The sequence below is a fragment of the Littorina saxatilis genome, linkage group LG6 (assembly GCF_037325665.1).
Source record: "Littorina saxatilis isolate snail1 linkage group LG6, US_GU_Lsax_2.0, whole genome shotgun sequence".
NCBI classification, from domain to species: Eukaryota; Metazoa; Mollusca; class Gastropoda; order Littorinimorpha; family Littorinidae; genus Littorina; species Littorina saxatilis.
In genome coordinates this window covers 12,793,876-12,809,298 of record NC_090250.1, presented here as the reverse complement: position 1 = coordinate 12,809,298, position 15,423 = coordinate 12,793,876, and the positions used below count along the sequence as shown (strand labels likewise).

Sequence of the window (15,423 nt, the reverse complement as noted above, 5' to 3'; positions counted from 1 at the left end):
CCCCACTTTTGCTTCGTGCACGTCAGCCCTGGGCCAAATCACTCGATTCTTTTATGCCTTTTGTGGGATGAACTTAACACCTCAGGCTTGTACATAAATGTATGCTTCTCAGTGTCACTGGGAGTCTCATATAAGAAACGTACATCGCCTCTTCAAGACATGCACGTGCTGTGTTGCAAAAATAGGAATACGCCTTGTTAGCAAGCCATCAAAAACTTGACAGCATGGGAGTTAGGTCAACAAACACAGTCTAGCAGTTGTCGCCAGAGGCACTCAGCGTCTTATTTCGCTTCTGATTTCGTTGTCATTTCAGAATAACATCTCTTTTCCCGTGCCCCGGCTTGCCTGTCATCCGCGAAGAGTTGTGAGCGTTGAAAGGAAAGTTCAAAATCAAGATAGCATTGTGAAAGGAGGTTGTGTTTGGTTTCTGTAGACAGCTTGAAACGTAACATTTAAATTGCAAAGTAGGCTTTTTGACTTGAATTTTCTTGAAATAAGTTACGTGGGTGGTTTTTTTTCTTTCCTTTTAATTCTTGGCCTTTCTTCACTCATGCAGTTTCAGTCATCTTGCTTCGGGCTGCTTTCATAAGGGACTGACGTTACAGGTTTGCCTCAACTTTGTGTCAGGAATTGTAAAGAAACTAATTTCTTCTTTTCTATGCAACCCACGACTTTGTGCGTCCCTGCTCCTTGCGCCCGGTAGCATGCCCTGCATTCCCTGCAGCGAAGAAAAACAAACTGACCAAAGGAGTCAGCCAGATTTCCTGTTGACATTTGCATGGCAAACTGCAAGTTCCTATTTGCACATCATGCATAATTTATTTCTGGCGTCTTTTTACCACTCCTCTCCACCAACAAGATGACTGAACGTGGTCCTTCATGCAGGTAGCAAAGTCGCTGTTCCTTTATAGTCAGTCGAACTTTGTTCTGCGCTTATTTCCTTGGAGTGCGGGAGGGGGGGGGGTCGCTCTCAGTCTTACGACTCACACAGACTATTTGAGCGTGTATCAATGCGCCTCGCCAGCAGGTATTTTATGAATAAATATATGGTGTTCATCAGTCGAGCATTGAACAACGGTATTCTGACCAATCACACCGATGTTGTCATCTATAATTGTTGTTGGTGTCTGTTTGCAATTATTTGTTTTGGGGTGTCTCTATAGTTTAACGTGTTTGTTTTAGCAGGGGCAGATTGTAAGCCTAAAATCTCAATCCTTGGGTAATAATTAAAGGTCATTTATTCATTCTCTCTCTCTCTCTCTCGCTCTCTCTCTCTCTCTCTCTCTCTCTCTTTCTCTCTCTCTCTCTCTCCACCACCCAACCTCCTTTTTTTTTACCCACAGCTTCATGTTTCCTTGAAGATCAACTAAGGGTGAACGAGGAGAAAATCTGGAGACTTGACATTTAAACTGGGGGAAACTGGAGACCCTGTCATCTGTGACTCACCTCTGCGTTGTGTCAATGTCACCTGTGCAGCGGGGCCCGGACCCCAAAGAAGGTGCACGGTGGCGCAGGGAAAGCAGGCAGCCGCTGACATGCCCATGTGGGGCATCTCTCCCTGCTTGTTTGACAGAGTTTTACCTGCTGCATTCTTCCCAACGAGGGAGTGCATGGGGCAGACGAAAGAGGTTAGACAAAAAAATAGAGAAAAAAATGATCGTCTTTTAACTTCGTGCGCGAGACTGAGAAAAGAGGGCTCTCTCACACAGTGTCAGAGCTTCGGCAAACCATTAGTCACTCGCTGAGAAGAGTTTTTCAAGATTGTTTAAAAACTAAGCTGAAGACTTTTTTTGATGCAGACAAATAATTATGTGCCTGAGGGTTGGTTCTCTCTTTAACTGTGATAATGGGAGAAGGGGACCACCGTTTTGACTCAGACACTCTGACGTCATACAACGTGACGATTCTGACCGACTTTTGGTACTTGATTCTCGTCACCTGCATCAACCCTGAAATTCAGCAGCCTCATTCATGACACGACACAATATAGCATCCCTCTCGCCGTGTAAACGGCCATGTTCACCACCACAGTTCTATCCTTTTACGCGGGAAAATACCAACAATTTCATCTGGCCGCTTTCTGTGCATAGTTGCTGAATTAATTTTGTCGCATCTTTGTCAGTCTGCGAAATTAATTCTTCCAAAAACTCGGCACGAAAAGCTATCAGGCTGCAGGGTATGGTGTATGTGTTCATGTATAAAGATGCTCGTATCAATGAATCATGTCTGTGATCAACATCGTTGTTTCCATTGCCAAGTGTCATGTGCCACGATTCAAACTTTCTTTTTCTTTTTCTCTGAACAAACGCGGATTATGGTCTTACATTTGAATTCCTCTTGGATGGTAACCTGTCTGTGTGAATGCCCAGAAGCCCATGGAAGTTGGTCGTGGTCGTTGATATGGGCCGCCTCCACGGCTAGTCTCAATAAAACTGTGTCAAGAGTACGAGTGAACATTATGAATTTCTAAACAGGCTAATTTAGTTGAGACATTCGTATTATTTTTCTTGCCTCCTATTGCTCTCTCTGTCGGTCGGGTTTGTCTGTCGGTCTGTCTGACTTGTCTCTCTGGCTTGTCTCTCTCTCTCTCTCTCTCTCTCCCCTCTCTTTTATTCTCTATCTCCAAACACACACAGTGACACACACACACACACACACACACACACACACACACACATTCTCACAACAATCAGGTAAATCATCAAAAACCACCACTCGAACCAATCCACAGTCGTCGCGACGTCCTGTCTTTCCCACTTGACCTTCAAGTTGCTATGACAACAGCGCCTCTCGCCGCTGTGACGACTGTCGTCTCGAGCTTTGCGCATGGCGAGCACGTGCGACACGGAGAGAAGAAGATCGTGCGGGGAAAGACAAGCTGTCCGCCTCAAAGAGCTGGAGAGTAAACGGCGTCTTTGAAGAGTCGGACGAGGTGCAAATTTGCCTGAAAGGAGAAGTGGGAATCAAGGTCGACAGAGTGAGAGACATCCGCGTTGGACGTGCTCTGAGCACTAAATGGTGTAGTGGCGCGAGGTGTGACTGAATCACAGTCGATTGTCACTGCTGTCGTCTCGAGTGGCAAGCGCTTTTGTGTGCGTTTTATTCGTCGTTTTTACGGCGTTTTCATTACCTCCTTGAGGCGTTCACCTGCTGTTACATACCTCGTTAGCAAGTCGCATCGGATTCAGCTGATCAGAGTAGAGATTGTGGCTGAAAACACTCAATAGGCCCCTCCCCCTATCACTGCTCTCCTCCGGGCCATCCGGTTTTTAAAACCCCTGTCTTTGGGGGCTGTTTAGTTTGGAGTCTTTTGTTAAACACGACATTTTTTTTCCTTTTCATCTGCCTCCAACTCTCTCTCTCTCTCTCTCTCTCTAACAAGTGTGTGCGTGCGTGCACGCGCGTGTGTGTATCTGTGCGCGCGCGCGTGCGTGCATGCGCACACGGGACTCGGAGTAGGAGAAACGTGGAATTTAGTTTTATAGGAAATACGGCACAGAACCACCGGTACAACTTTAAAGACCTGGACCCATATTCAGGAAGTATCCGACAGTGGTTTTGTCGGTACGAGAAACAGAAAACTTCCCATAACCCCCTGTCGTGGAATTAACAAAGAACCGATAGCGCCTATCGTAGGCACTGTCCTACAATAAAGTTAGAGGTGCCTATCCCTGCCGATAAGCACTGTTGTCGTTACGATAACTTTGATTTCAAGATTGCGGCCATCAGTTTGCAGCGTTACCGGGAAAGAAGAAATATTGTAAGATATACGATTTTGGGGGACGGGATACATGCACAAATTCATATTCCGCATGCACGATATTTTGCAGTTGACTGTTGACGGATGTGATAACTGACAACATTCAGTTTGCGAACAGAATGGGTGCCTAGCCTCTTGTCTCGCAAGTGATACTCGCGTTGCGGTTTCACGCGTCTGGTGCATATCAAGATGTTTGCGTGGCGCCGATTTGGGGTGAGCCAGCCACGGTCAGCCAGCCACAGCAAGGCGCAGCCTTGACCGGGCTCAGCTGCTGCGTCAGGCGCACGCGCAGAGCGACCGTAAACAAGGAAATCCCCCCGCTAGCTATCGGGGAGGCTGTCCGATGCCTGTGAATTCGGCAGTACGACAAAAGTTGTCGGACCCAGAGCTATCAAACTTCGGGGCGCTTGTCGTACGACATGTAGTCGTTCCGTCTTGCATACGCTCCCTGTACTTTCCTGGCATTGAAACTCTGTGTTAAATCCCTCAGACTTTACGTGGAATAAGAGCGTCCTTCCACCTAGACTCATACAAACAATAAACGGACAGCCTGCTGTTTTCTGTGCAAGCAAGCTACAAATCATTTCATTCTTCCGTTATTTTCAAAATCTAATGCTAAGATCTCTCAAGTAGCATGGCAAAGCGCCAACAGGGCACAGAAAACAGCACAGCGGATAAGTGTTTCATCAAGCCGGAAAAGCAAAGGGTTAAGTCGTTTCCTAATTTTTATTTCTTCTGCTTTATTTAGTTGCTTCTTTCTTCTGTCTGTCTATCTGTCTGTCTGTCTTGCTTTCTTTCTTTCTTTCTTGCGCACAGTATTTGTCAAGTAATGTTCTACTTATTCTTCTGAATTTATTTTGAAGAAGTCATTTCTTCATGTTTATTTCTTAGCTTCTTTCTCCTGTCTGTCTATTTTGCTTGCTTTAAAAAAAAATTATTTTGCTTTCGCACAATACTTGATGGTTTCAACAAGTCAGTTCTTAACCTTTATTTCTTTGCATCTTTCTCCTGTCTGTCTCTGTCTGTCTCTCTCTTTCTTTCTTTTGTGCAGTATGAAGTAAATAAGGTCATGCATGCTTGTTTTTTTTTTTGTTTCAAGTCATTTCCTACAATTAATTTGTTTGCGTCTTTCTTCTGTTTTTGATTTATGTTTTCTTTTTTTCTTGCTGTCTGTCTGTCTCTCTTCCTGTTTGTCTCTCTTCCTGTTTGTCTTTCTTTCTTTTTTACCAAGTACACGGTAACAACAATGACATGGTGACTATAATGTAACGCTGCCTGTGTGTGTGTGTGTGTGTGTGCAGGTGGACGGGCCGCATCTTCTGGAAGGGCTACCACCACACGCTGGACGAGGCCGACGTGTACGATGTCTTGCCGCAAGACTCCACCGTCAAGCTCTCCAACAACCTGGGCAGGTCAGTTATCTCTCACCTGCCTGTCTCACCTGTGTCTGTGTTCACAGTAGTACCTGCTATAAAAGGACATCCTTGGGTCCAGTCTGTCTCACCTGTGTCTGTGTTCACAGTGGTACCTGCCATGAAAGGACATCCTTGGGTCCAGTCTGTCTCACCTGTGTCTGTGTTCACAGTGGTACCTGCCATGAAAGGACATCCTTGGGTCCAGTCTGTCTCCCCTGTGTCTGTGTTCACAGTAGTACCTGCTATAAAAGGACATCCTTGGGTCCAGTCTGTCTCCCCTGTGTCTGTGTTCACAGTAGTACCTGCTATAAAAGGACATCCTTGGGACCCGTCTGCCTCCCCTGTGTCTGTGTTCACAGTGGTACCTGCTATAAAAGGACATCCTTGGGACCAGTCTGTCTCACCTGTGTCTGTGTTCACAGTGGTACCTGCTATAAAAGGACATCCTTGGGACCAGTCTGTCTCACCTGTGTCTGTGTTCACAGTGGTACCTGCTATAAAAGGACATCCTTGGGTCCAGTCTGTCTCCCCTGTGTCTGTGTTCACAGTGGTACCTGCTATAAAAGGACATCCTTGGGACCAGTCTGTCTCACCTGTGTCTGTGTTCACAGTGGTACCTGCTATAAAAGGACATCCTTGGGTCCAGTCTGTCTCCCCTGTGTCTGTGTTCACAGTAGTACCTGCTATAAAAGGACATCCTTGGGACCAGTCTGTCTCCCCTGTGTCTGTGTTCACAGTGGTACCTGCTATAAAAGGACATCCTTGGGACCAGTCTGTCTCCCCTGTGTCTGTGTTCACAGTAGTACCTGCTATAAAAGGACATCCTTGGGACCAGTCTGTCTCCCCTGTGTCTGTGTTCACAGTAGTACCTGCTATAAAAGGACATCTTTGGGACCAGTCTGTCTCCCCTGTGTCTGTGTTCACAGTGGTACCTGCTATAAAAGGACATCCTTGGGACCAGTCTGTCTCACCTGTGTCTGTGTTCACAGTGGTACCTGCTATAAAAGGACATCCTTGGGTCCAGTCTGTCCCCCCTGTGTCTGTGTTTACAGTGGTACCTGCTATAAAAGGACATCCTTGGGACCAGTCTGTCTCACCTGTGTCTGTGTTCACAGTGGTACCTGCTATAAAAGGACATCCTTGGGTCCAGTCTGTCTCCCCTGTGTCTGTGTTCACAGTAGTACCTGCTATAAAAGGACATCCTTGGGTCCAGTCTGTCTCCCCTGTGTCTGTGTTCACAGTGGTACCTGCTATAAAAGGACATCCTTGGGACCAGTCTGTCTCCCCTGTGTCTGTGTTCACAGTAGTACCTGCTATAAAAGGACATCCTTGGGACCAGTCTGTCTCCCCTGTGTCTGTGTTCACAGTAGTACCTGCTATAAATGGACATCTTTGGGACCAGTCTGTCTCCCCAGTGTCTGTGTTCACAGTGGTACCTGCTATAAAAGGACATCCTTGGGACCAGTCTGTCTCACCTGTGTCTGTGTTCACAGTGGTACCTGCTATAAAAGGACATCCTTGGGTCCAGTCTGTCTCCCCTGTGTCTGTGTTCACAGTGGTACCTGCTATAAAAGGACATCCTTGGGTCCAGTCTGTCTCCACTGTGTCTGTGTTCACAGTAGTACCTGCTATAAAAGGACATCCTTGGGACCAGTCTGCCTCCCCTGTGTCTGTGTTCACAGTGGTACCTGCTATAAAAGGACATCCTTGGGACCAGTCTGTCTCACCTGTGTCTGTGTTCACAGTGGTACCTGCTATAAAAGGACATCCTTGGGACCAGTCTGTCTCACCTGTGTCTGTGTTCACAGTGGTACCTGCTATAAAAGGACATCCTTGGGTCCAGTCTGTCTCCCCTGTGTCTGTGTTCACAGTGGTACCTGCTATAAAAGGACATCCTTGGGACCAGTCTGTCTCACCTGTGTCTGTGTTCACAGTGGTACCTGCTATAAAAGGACATCCTTGGGTCCAGTCTGTCTCCCCTGTGTCTGTGTTCACAGTAGTACCTGCTATAAAAGGACATCCTTGGGTCCAGTCTGTCTCCCCTGTGTCTGTGTTCACAGTGGTACCTGCTATAAAAGGACATCCTTGGGACCAGTCTGTCTCCCCTGTGTCTGTGTTCACAGTAGTACCTGCTATAAAAGGACATCCTTGGGACCAGTCTGTCTCCCCTGTGTCTGTGTTCACAGTAGTACCTGCTATAAAAGGACATCTTTGGGACCAGTCTGTCTCCCCTGTGTCTGTGTTCACAGTGGTACCTGCTATAAAAGGACATCCTTGGGACCAGTCTGTCTCACCTGTGTCTGTGTTCACAGTGGTACCTGCTATAAAAGGACATCCTTGGGTCCAGTCTGTCTCACCTGTGTCTGTGTTCACAGTGGTACCTGCTATAAAAGAACATCCTTGGGTCCAGTCTGTCTCCCCTGTGTCTGTGTTCACAGTGGTACCTGCTATGAAAGGACATCCTTGGGACCAGTCTGTCTCCCCTGTGTCTGTGTTCACAGTAGTACCTGCTATAAAAGGACATCCTTGGGTCCAGTCTGTCTCCCCTGTGTCTGTGTTCACAGTGGTACCTGCTATAAAAGGACATCCTTGGCTGGGTCCAGTCTGTCTCCCCTGTGTCTGTGTTCACAGTGGTACCTGCTATGAAAGGACATCCTTGGGACCAGTCTGTCTCCCCTGTGTCTGTGTTCACAGTAGTACCTGCTATGAAAGGACAATCAGATTTTCTTGTTTTTGTAACCTTGGTACCAGCCAAAAGTGTCCCGATAGTGCAGGTTGCCTGTCATGACAGGCCTATATTTTGGTCAAGATAATAGACAAAGGGAGTCACTTTCATGGGATGTATCTGCTCTTCATAGCAGGTAGCTCTGTACTGGGTTGTACCGGGCGTATTTGGTGCTGTGAATTTCTTGTATTGTTGTTGTACCAGTGACATGCATTTTGCTTTCTGCTGTCTTTGAAGGCGCAAACCCAACTACTGAAGCTAAATGTGCGTCTTTTCACCATCATTGTTTGTAGATTTGAAGAGAATGCTGCATGGCTTGCTGTGTGTCACCAGGTTTATAAAAAGGGTGTTGTTGTTTTTTCAAATAAGGAAGTGCGAGCTGCTCAACATTTGGAGACAAAAAGCATCAAGTGTAAGTCTGGTATCACTCAGTAAGCCAAGTAACCTTCTGTTTATCCGAAATTCTGTATTTTTTTACCTTCTACGTGACCTCAATCTCCATCACTTGTTGCTATTGAGTTGACTATAGTCACTAACCGATATTTGGGTGTTGCAGGGAGTGGGAGAAGGAGCTGTACAGCTGGAAGACGGGGGGCTGTCCGAGTCTCATGTGGGCCTTGTGGCGCTGCTACCGGCCACAGATCATCGCCTTTTCCCTCCTCGTCTTCCTCGAGGTGAGTTGACTTGTCGCGTGTCTGGGTAGTGAAAAACGAGTCTTACAAAGTATACTGAATGTGGGTGTAAAGAAACACACGGGCACACACACACATACACACGCACACCGGCACACACACACACACACACGCACATACACACGCCGGGCACACGGCACACACACACAAACATGCACGAACGCACACTGACACACACACACGAACAAGCACGAACGCACACAGACACACATGCTCTCTCTCTCTCCTATTCTTTCTTTCTATCTCTCAGTCTATCTCTTTCTATCTCGCTCTCTCTCTCTCTCTCTCTCTCTCTCTCTCTCTCTCTCTCTCCTATCAACGCACACACACACACACGCACACGCACACGCACACACACTAACACTCACACACACACACACACACACACAAACACACACACACACACACAGACCTGCAAGCCGGACAACTTCAAACAAGTCTTAAAACGTATATTGAATGTGGGCCCACACGGACACACACACACATACACACGCACACGCACACACACACACACACAAAGACGCACGCACGCACGCACACACACACACACACACACGCACACACACACACACACACACACACACACACACAAACACACAAACACACTGACACGAACGCACACAGACACACATGCTCTCTCACTCCTATTCTCTTTCTCTCTCTCTCTCTCTCTCTCTCTCTCTCTCTCTCTCTCTCTCTCTCTCTCTCCTCTCTCTCTCTCCTCTCTCTCTCTCTCTCCTCTCTCTCTCTCTCTCCCCCCCCTCTCTCTCTCCCCCCCTCTCTCTCCCTCCCTCCTATCCACGCACACACACACCGCGGTGCGCGCACACACACACACACACAGACCTGCAAGCCGGACAACTTCAAGTCGACCAGTAACGGCTATGTGAGCCTTTACACATGTTAATCAATGTGCTTTTCAAGGGTCATTGTTGGTTTGATGGGCTGCGTGCACACATTCTCTGTCAAAACGATTTTCTACTCCTCTTTCTTTTTATAAACCCCCAGCCCACCCACTCAGTCTCAATCACCCACACCCAACACTTCCTCTGGGTGACTCTCACAAATGTTGATTTAACAACAAAAAATCTTATCTGTGGCTTCCCAGCTTACAACCACTGTTGGTGGGGTGACAGTGTGGTGTGTTCAGACTGCCTTCTCCGCACCTCCTGGGAGCATGGATCTTCTCTCTGTCACTTTGTATCTCACTGCCTCCGACGTTAATCTCGCCCTCTGCTTTTTTTTCTGCCTCAGGCAGCTATAATCTTCCTACCCCCTCCTTCTTGCCCCCCCCCCCCCCCCCCCCCCATTTTCTTTCCTTTCTGTACCCACTTCTCTGCCGGTCTTCCAATTCTGTTTCTGCTGTACAACCCTTATACAGTGTGAATTTATGGAGTTTTGTCTTTCAGTTCTGGCTGCCTGTCTGTTAGTCTGCCCGTCCGTCTTACCTGTCTGTCAGTTCGTCTGTCTGTCTGTCATCCTATCTTGCTTGCCTGCCTGCTTGTCTGTGTGTGTCAGTCTCCCTGTACTGTCTGCCCATCCTTCTTCCCTGCCCGCCTGTTTGTCTATCTGTCTCTCTCTCTCTGTCTCTGTCTCTCTCTCTCTCTCTCTCTCTCTCTCTCTCTCTCTCTCTCCCACACACACACACACACACAATAACACACACAATAACACACACAATAACTCACACACACACACACACACTCACTCACACATACACACACACACACACACACACACACACAACACACACACACCCACACACACACACACACACAAACAAACACACACACACAACACACACATACACATACACACACACAACACACACACTCACACACACAAGAGATATACCTTCACATACCATCTAACATCACCATAAACCACTGTCATTTTGCAGGAGTGCCTACGGGTGGTGCAGGCAGTGCTCATGGGGTTCTTTATCCGCTTGTTCGAGACGCCCTCCGACCTCTCTCCCTCCCCCTCCGGCTCCCTGGTGGTGCCAGACGTCTACCTCTTCGCCGCCTTCATCTGCATCATCTTTCTCATCGGCATCTTTATCGACCACAACTTCTTTCACCATGGCTACCGCATGAGGGTGGCCGCCACTTCACTTATTTATAGAAAGGTGAAGAAGCGTGAGCTTACTTGTTGTCGTGTTTGGGTTGCAACCATAAATGTGACCCTCCACCACGGAATGAGTCGCATGTCACCTTTGCATGATTTTCATATTTTTACATTTTCCTAAAGAGTTTTTTACGCTCTATCCAGTGGTGAAAGCCGTTTTAGAAAAGATCAAAAACTGTTTGAGTTATAAGCCTGTGACTAAGGTGACCCTCACACTGTTACCAGACACTCCCCGGACTTATATTAAGCCTAGCGCAGAACCGCGCAAGGTGACATGCGACTCATTTCGTGGTGGAGGGTCACAAATCTGTTAGTCAATCTGTTAATGCATCTGTCTTGACTTTCTGCCTCCTGTTATAACATAAATGTATATGAGTGAATCAGAACCTGAGTCAATGATGTAATCATGCAAAGCCAAATGGTTAACTTGACGCAGTAGATAAAACAGATGTTTGTTATGTCTGTGTGTTTCTGTCTTGTTCCTTTGTATGTGACTTTTCAGTCTAAACTGTGCATGTATCGGAATCAAATTACAGCTCATGATGGAAGTACCAGGTTAGGTACGTTTATATCTATAATCAATATTTCGGCACGTTACTGCCTTCTTCACTATTTACTTATTACTGACATGTTCAACAAACCTTGAGCTTTGAGATCTTAAAATGTATACCATCTTGAAAAGGAGTTCTTTTTTCCAGGTTATGAGACTGACAACATCAAGCTTATCTGGACGACAAATGGAGGAGATTATGAATCTAGTCACAAGGGAGATGGACATTTTTCCCATGGTAAACACGTACTGCGTTTTATTAAAAAAATAAAAAACGGAAAGGTTAAAGGGATGGGGGACAGTCGGGAGTGCTTGTTTGGATCATACTAACATTGCCCATATTGATAGTCATCAATAAATCTTAATTTCTGTATTTTGAATTGTCTTTACATATCTTTGGTCAATGGAATGTGTTGTGTGTGTGTGCATGTGCAGGGCCGGACTAGGCTAAGAGGAGGGGAGGGGGGGTTGCCAGTGGTGGTCCAGGGGGATGTTCCCCCTGGCGGGGTCAAGGGGCAGAGCCCCTTGTGGGGGTCAGGGGGCTTTGCCCCCTGAAGCTGATGGGTAGGTCATATTCTGAGATAGGAAAATGGTCGCTCCTTGCATGAAACGGCATAAAATAAACAATAATAAAAAATGTTTTAAATAAGTGAGGTACATGTTTAGGCTGGGGGGGGGGGGGGGTTGTGCAACCCCCATAACCCCCCCGGTAGTCCGGCCCTGATGTGTGTGTGTTTGTTGTTGTTTTGTTTGTGTGTGTGACGGGCGCTGTGGCGGGGTGGTAAGACGTCGGCCTCTTAATCCGAAGGTCGAGGGTTCGAATCCCGGTCGCGGCCGCCTGGTGGGTTAAGTGTGGAGATTTTTCCGATCTCCCAGGTCAACTTATGTGCAGACCTGCTTAGTGGCTTATCCCCCTTCGTGTGTACACGCAAGCACAAGACCAAGTGCGCACGGAAAAGATCCTGTAATCCATGTCAGAGTTCGGTGGGTTATAGAAACACGAAAATATCCAGCATGCTTCCTCCGAAAGCGGCGTATGGCTGCCTTAATGGCGGGGTAAAAACGGTCATACACGTAAAATTCCACTCGTGCAAAAAACACGAGTGTACGTGGGAGTTTCAGCCCACGAACGCAGAAGAAGAAGAAGAAGAAGTTTGTGTGTGTGTGTGTGTGTTGGTTTGTTTATTTGTTGTTGTTGTTGTTGTTGTTGTTGGGGTTTTTGGTGTGTGTTTTTTAGAACTGAGAGAAAAGCCCATTTTGGAACATGTGGCATAATACAGTGGTTGATAGAGAATGAGCTAGCATTTAAATTATGTTTAAATGTCCTGCATATATGTCTACACTTGTGTATTTAAAGTTGCCTACAACTCTGTTTCTTTGTTTTGACAGGTGGTGCTTCCAGCAACATACATTGTGATTGGTCCATTACAGCTGATTGTGGTGTCTTATCTGCTGTGGGATTGGTTGGATCTGGGTGCAGTGGCTATGGCAGGTGTTGCAGTGCTTCTTTTACTCTTCCCCCTGCAAGTGTTCATGGCAAAACTCTCACATGTGTTGAGGTAAACATGGGTTTCTTCAATGGTTTCTTGTAAATACCGTTTTATCATATTGTAAATAAAGAGTAGTGGGAACTTCCTTTATTCTACTAATATAAAAATTAACATTCCCATCTCAGATCTAAAAATAAGCCATTTTAAATATTTGTCATTTTAACACATTGCTTTTTGGTCTCTTTATTGTTCCCTCTCACGTGCAGTCGCCATTGTTTAATTACTATTTGTAGAAGGTTTTATGAACACAAGCTGGGGAAGTTGGTCCATTTTGGTCTTCATCAAGACCATAAAAGATAGCACAATAGTGCATACAATTCTGAAGTGCCTTTTACATCAGAAAGCCCTGTACATTAGATACTGGAACCCCCTTTTTAAGAACTCAGAATGAAGACTTTCTCCCCGTCAAGACCTTGCTTTGTCACATTCTCTGTTTATAATATCTGTCATTTTACCTCCATTTTAAGACTACCTCCTTTTTACATTTAGTCAAGTTTTGACTAAATGTTTTAACACAGAGAGGGAATCGAAAACGAGGGTCGTGGTGTATGTGTGTGTCTGTGTGTGTGTGTGTAGAGCGATTCAGAGTAAACTACTTGACCGATCTTCATGAAACTTTACATGAGAGTTCCTGGGAATGATATCCCCAGACGATTTCTTCATTTTTTATATTTAGTCAAGTTTTGACTAAATATTTTAACATCGAGGGGGAATCGAAACGAGGGTCGTGGTGTATGTGCGTGTGTCTGTCTGTCTGTCTGTCTGTCTGTGTGTGTGTGTGTGTAGAGCGATTCAGACTAAACTACTGGACCGATCTTTATGAAATTTGACATGAGAGTTCCTGGGTATGAAATCCCCGAACGTTTTTTTCATTTTTTTGATAAATGTCTTTGATGACGTCATATCCGGCTTTTCGTGAAAGTTGAGGCGGCACTGTCACGCCCTCATTTTTCAACCAAATTGGTTCAAATTTTGGTCAAGTAATCTTCGACGAAGCCCGGGGTTTGGTATTGCATTTCAGCTTGGTGGCTTAAAAATTAATTAATGACTTTGGTCATTAAAAATCGGAAAAATGTAAAAAAAAATAAAAATTTATAAAACTATCCAAATTTACGTTTATCTTATTCTCCATCATTTGCTGATTCCAAAAACATATAAATATGTTATATTCGGATTAAAAACAAGCTCTGAAAATTAAATATATAAAAATTATTATCAAAATTAAATTGTCAAAATCAATTTAAAAACACTTTCATCTTATTCCTTGTCGGTTCCTGATTCCAAAAACATATAGATATGATATGTTTGGATTAAAAACACGCTCAGAAAGTTAAAACAAAGAGAGGTACAGAAAAGCGTGCTATCCTTCTTAGCGCAACTACTACCCCGCTCTTCTTGTCAATTTCACTGCCTTTGCCATGAGCGGTGGACTGACGATGCTACGAGTATACGGTCTTGCTGAAAAATGGCAGCTACTTGACTAAATATTGTATTTTCGCCTTACGCGACTTGTTTTATAAATGCCTTTGATAACGTCATATCCAGCTTTTTGTAAAAGTTGAGGCAGCACTGTCACACCCTCATTTTTCAATGAAATTGATTGAAATTTTGGCCAAGCAATCTTCAACGAAGGCCAGACTTTGCATTTCAGCTTGGAGGCTTAGAAATTAATTAATGAGTTTGGTCATTAAAAATCTGAAAATTGTAATTAAAATTAGGTTTTTATAAAACGATTCAAAAATAATTTCATCTTATTCTTCATTATTTTCTGATTCCAAAAACATATAAGTATGTTATATTCGGATTAAAAACAAGCTCTGAAAATTAAAGATATGAAAATTATAATCAAAATTCAATTTCCGAAATCGATTTAAAACAATTTCATCTTAATTATTCCTTGTCAGATCCTGATTCCAAAAACATATAGATATGATATGTTTGAGTTAAAAACAAGCTCAGAAAGTTAAAAAGAACAGAGATACAGAAAAGCGTGCTATTCTGCTCAGCGCAACCACTACCGCGCTATTCTGGCTAGTCAATTGCACTGCCTTTGCCACGAGTGGTGGACTGATGATGGTACAAGTATACGGTCTTGGTAAAAAAAAAATGCAGTGCGTTCAGTTTAATTCTGAGTACGACAGCTTCACTAAATGTATTTTTGCCTTACGCGACTTGTTTATACCTGATTTTCTGACGTTTTTGAGGTCTTAAAGAAGGGTTCCAGTGCAATATGCTATCTGTCCACCAGACACAAGGGGGAGGTGCTGTCGGGACAGAGGCTGCGGATCCTGCAGCTGTTGTTCAGTGGGATCGAGGAGCTCAAGATGACGTGCTGGGAAGCCATGTGTGAGAAGATCGTCAAGGTTGCCAGAGAGTGAGTGTGCTTTCTTTGCTGTTTCAGTGATGACCTCTAGAGTAAAACTGCTTCCAAATTACACAGAAAGTAGCAGCTGATTCATGGGGGATTTCACATCAGATTTCGATTACACATCTGATTTCAGGGCTTTACTAGTAGAGTTTCATGATGTATTGCATATCTATGAAGATGCATGTCTCCTGAAGTTGAAAGTGGGTGATGACATGGTGCACCATACATAGTTCCCC

The 15,423-nt window shown here is 45.2% G+C and overlaps 1 protein-coding gene across 2 annotated transcripts in view; it reads left to right on the top strand.

Annotated features, from left to right (window-relative positions):
- Positions 1–15,423, top strand: part of LOC138968539 (ATP-binding cassette sub-family C member 4-like) — a 95,817-nt gene that overhangs the window by 61,997 nt on the left and 18,397 nt on the right. For both annotated transcript variants that reach the window (XM_070341115.1, XM_070341116.1), the window contains exons 2-7: positions 5,062–5,172; positions 8,457–8,574; positions 10,493–10,720; positions 11,418–11,507; positions 12,659–12,828; positions 15,068–15,193. In XM_070341115.1, coding sequence (XP_070197216.1) covers positions 5,062–5,172; positions 8,457–8,574; positions 10,493–10,720; positions 11,418–11,507; positions 12,659–12,828; positions 15,068–15,193 — 843 coding nt within the window. The remainder of the gene's footprint in view (positions 1–5,061; positions 5,173–8,456; positions 8,575–10,492; positions 10,721–11,417; positions 11,508–12,658; positions 12,829–15,067; positions 15,194–15,423) is intronic.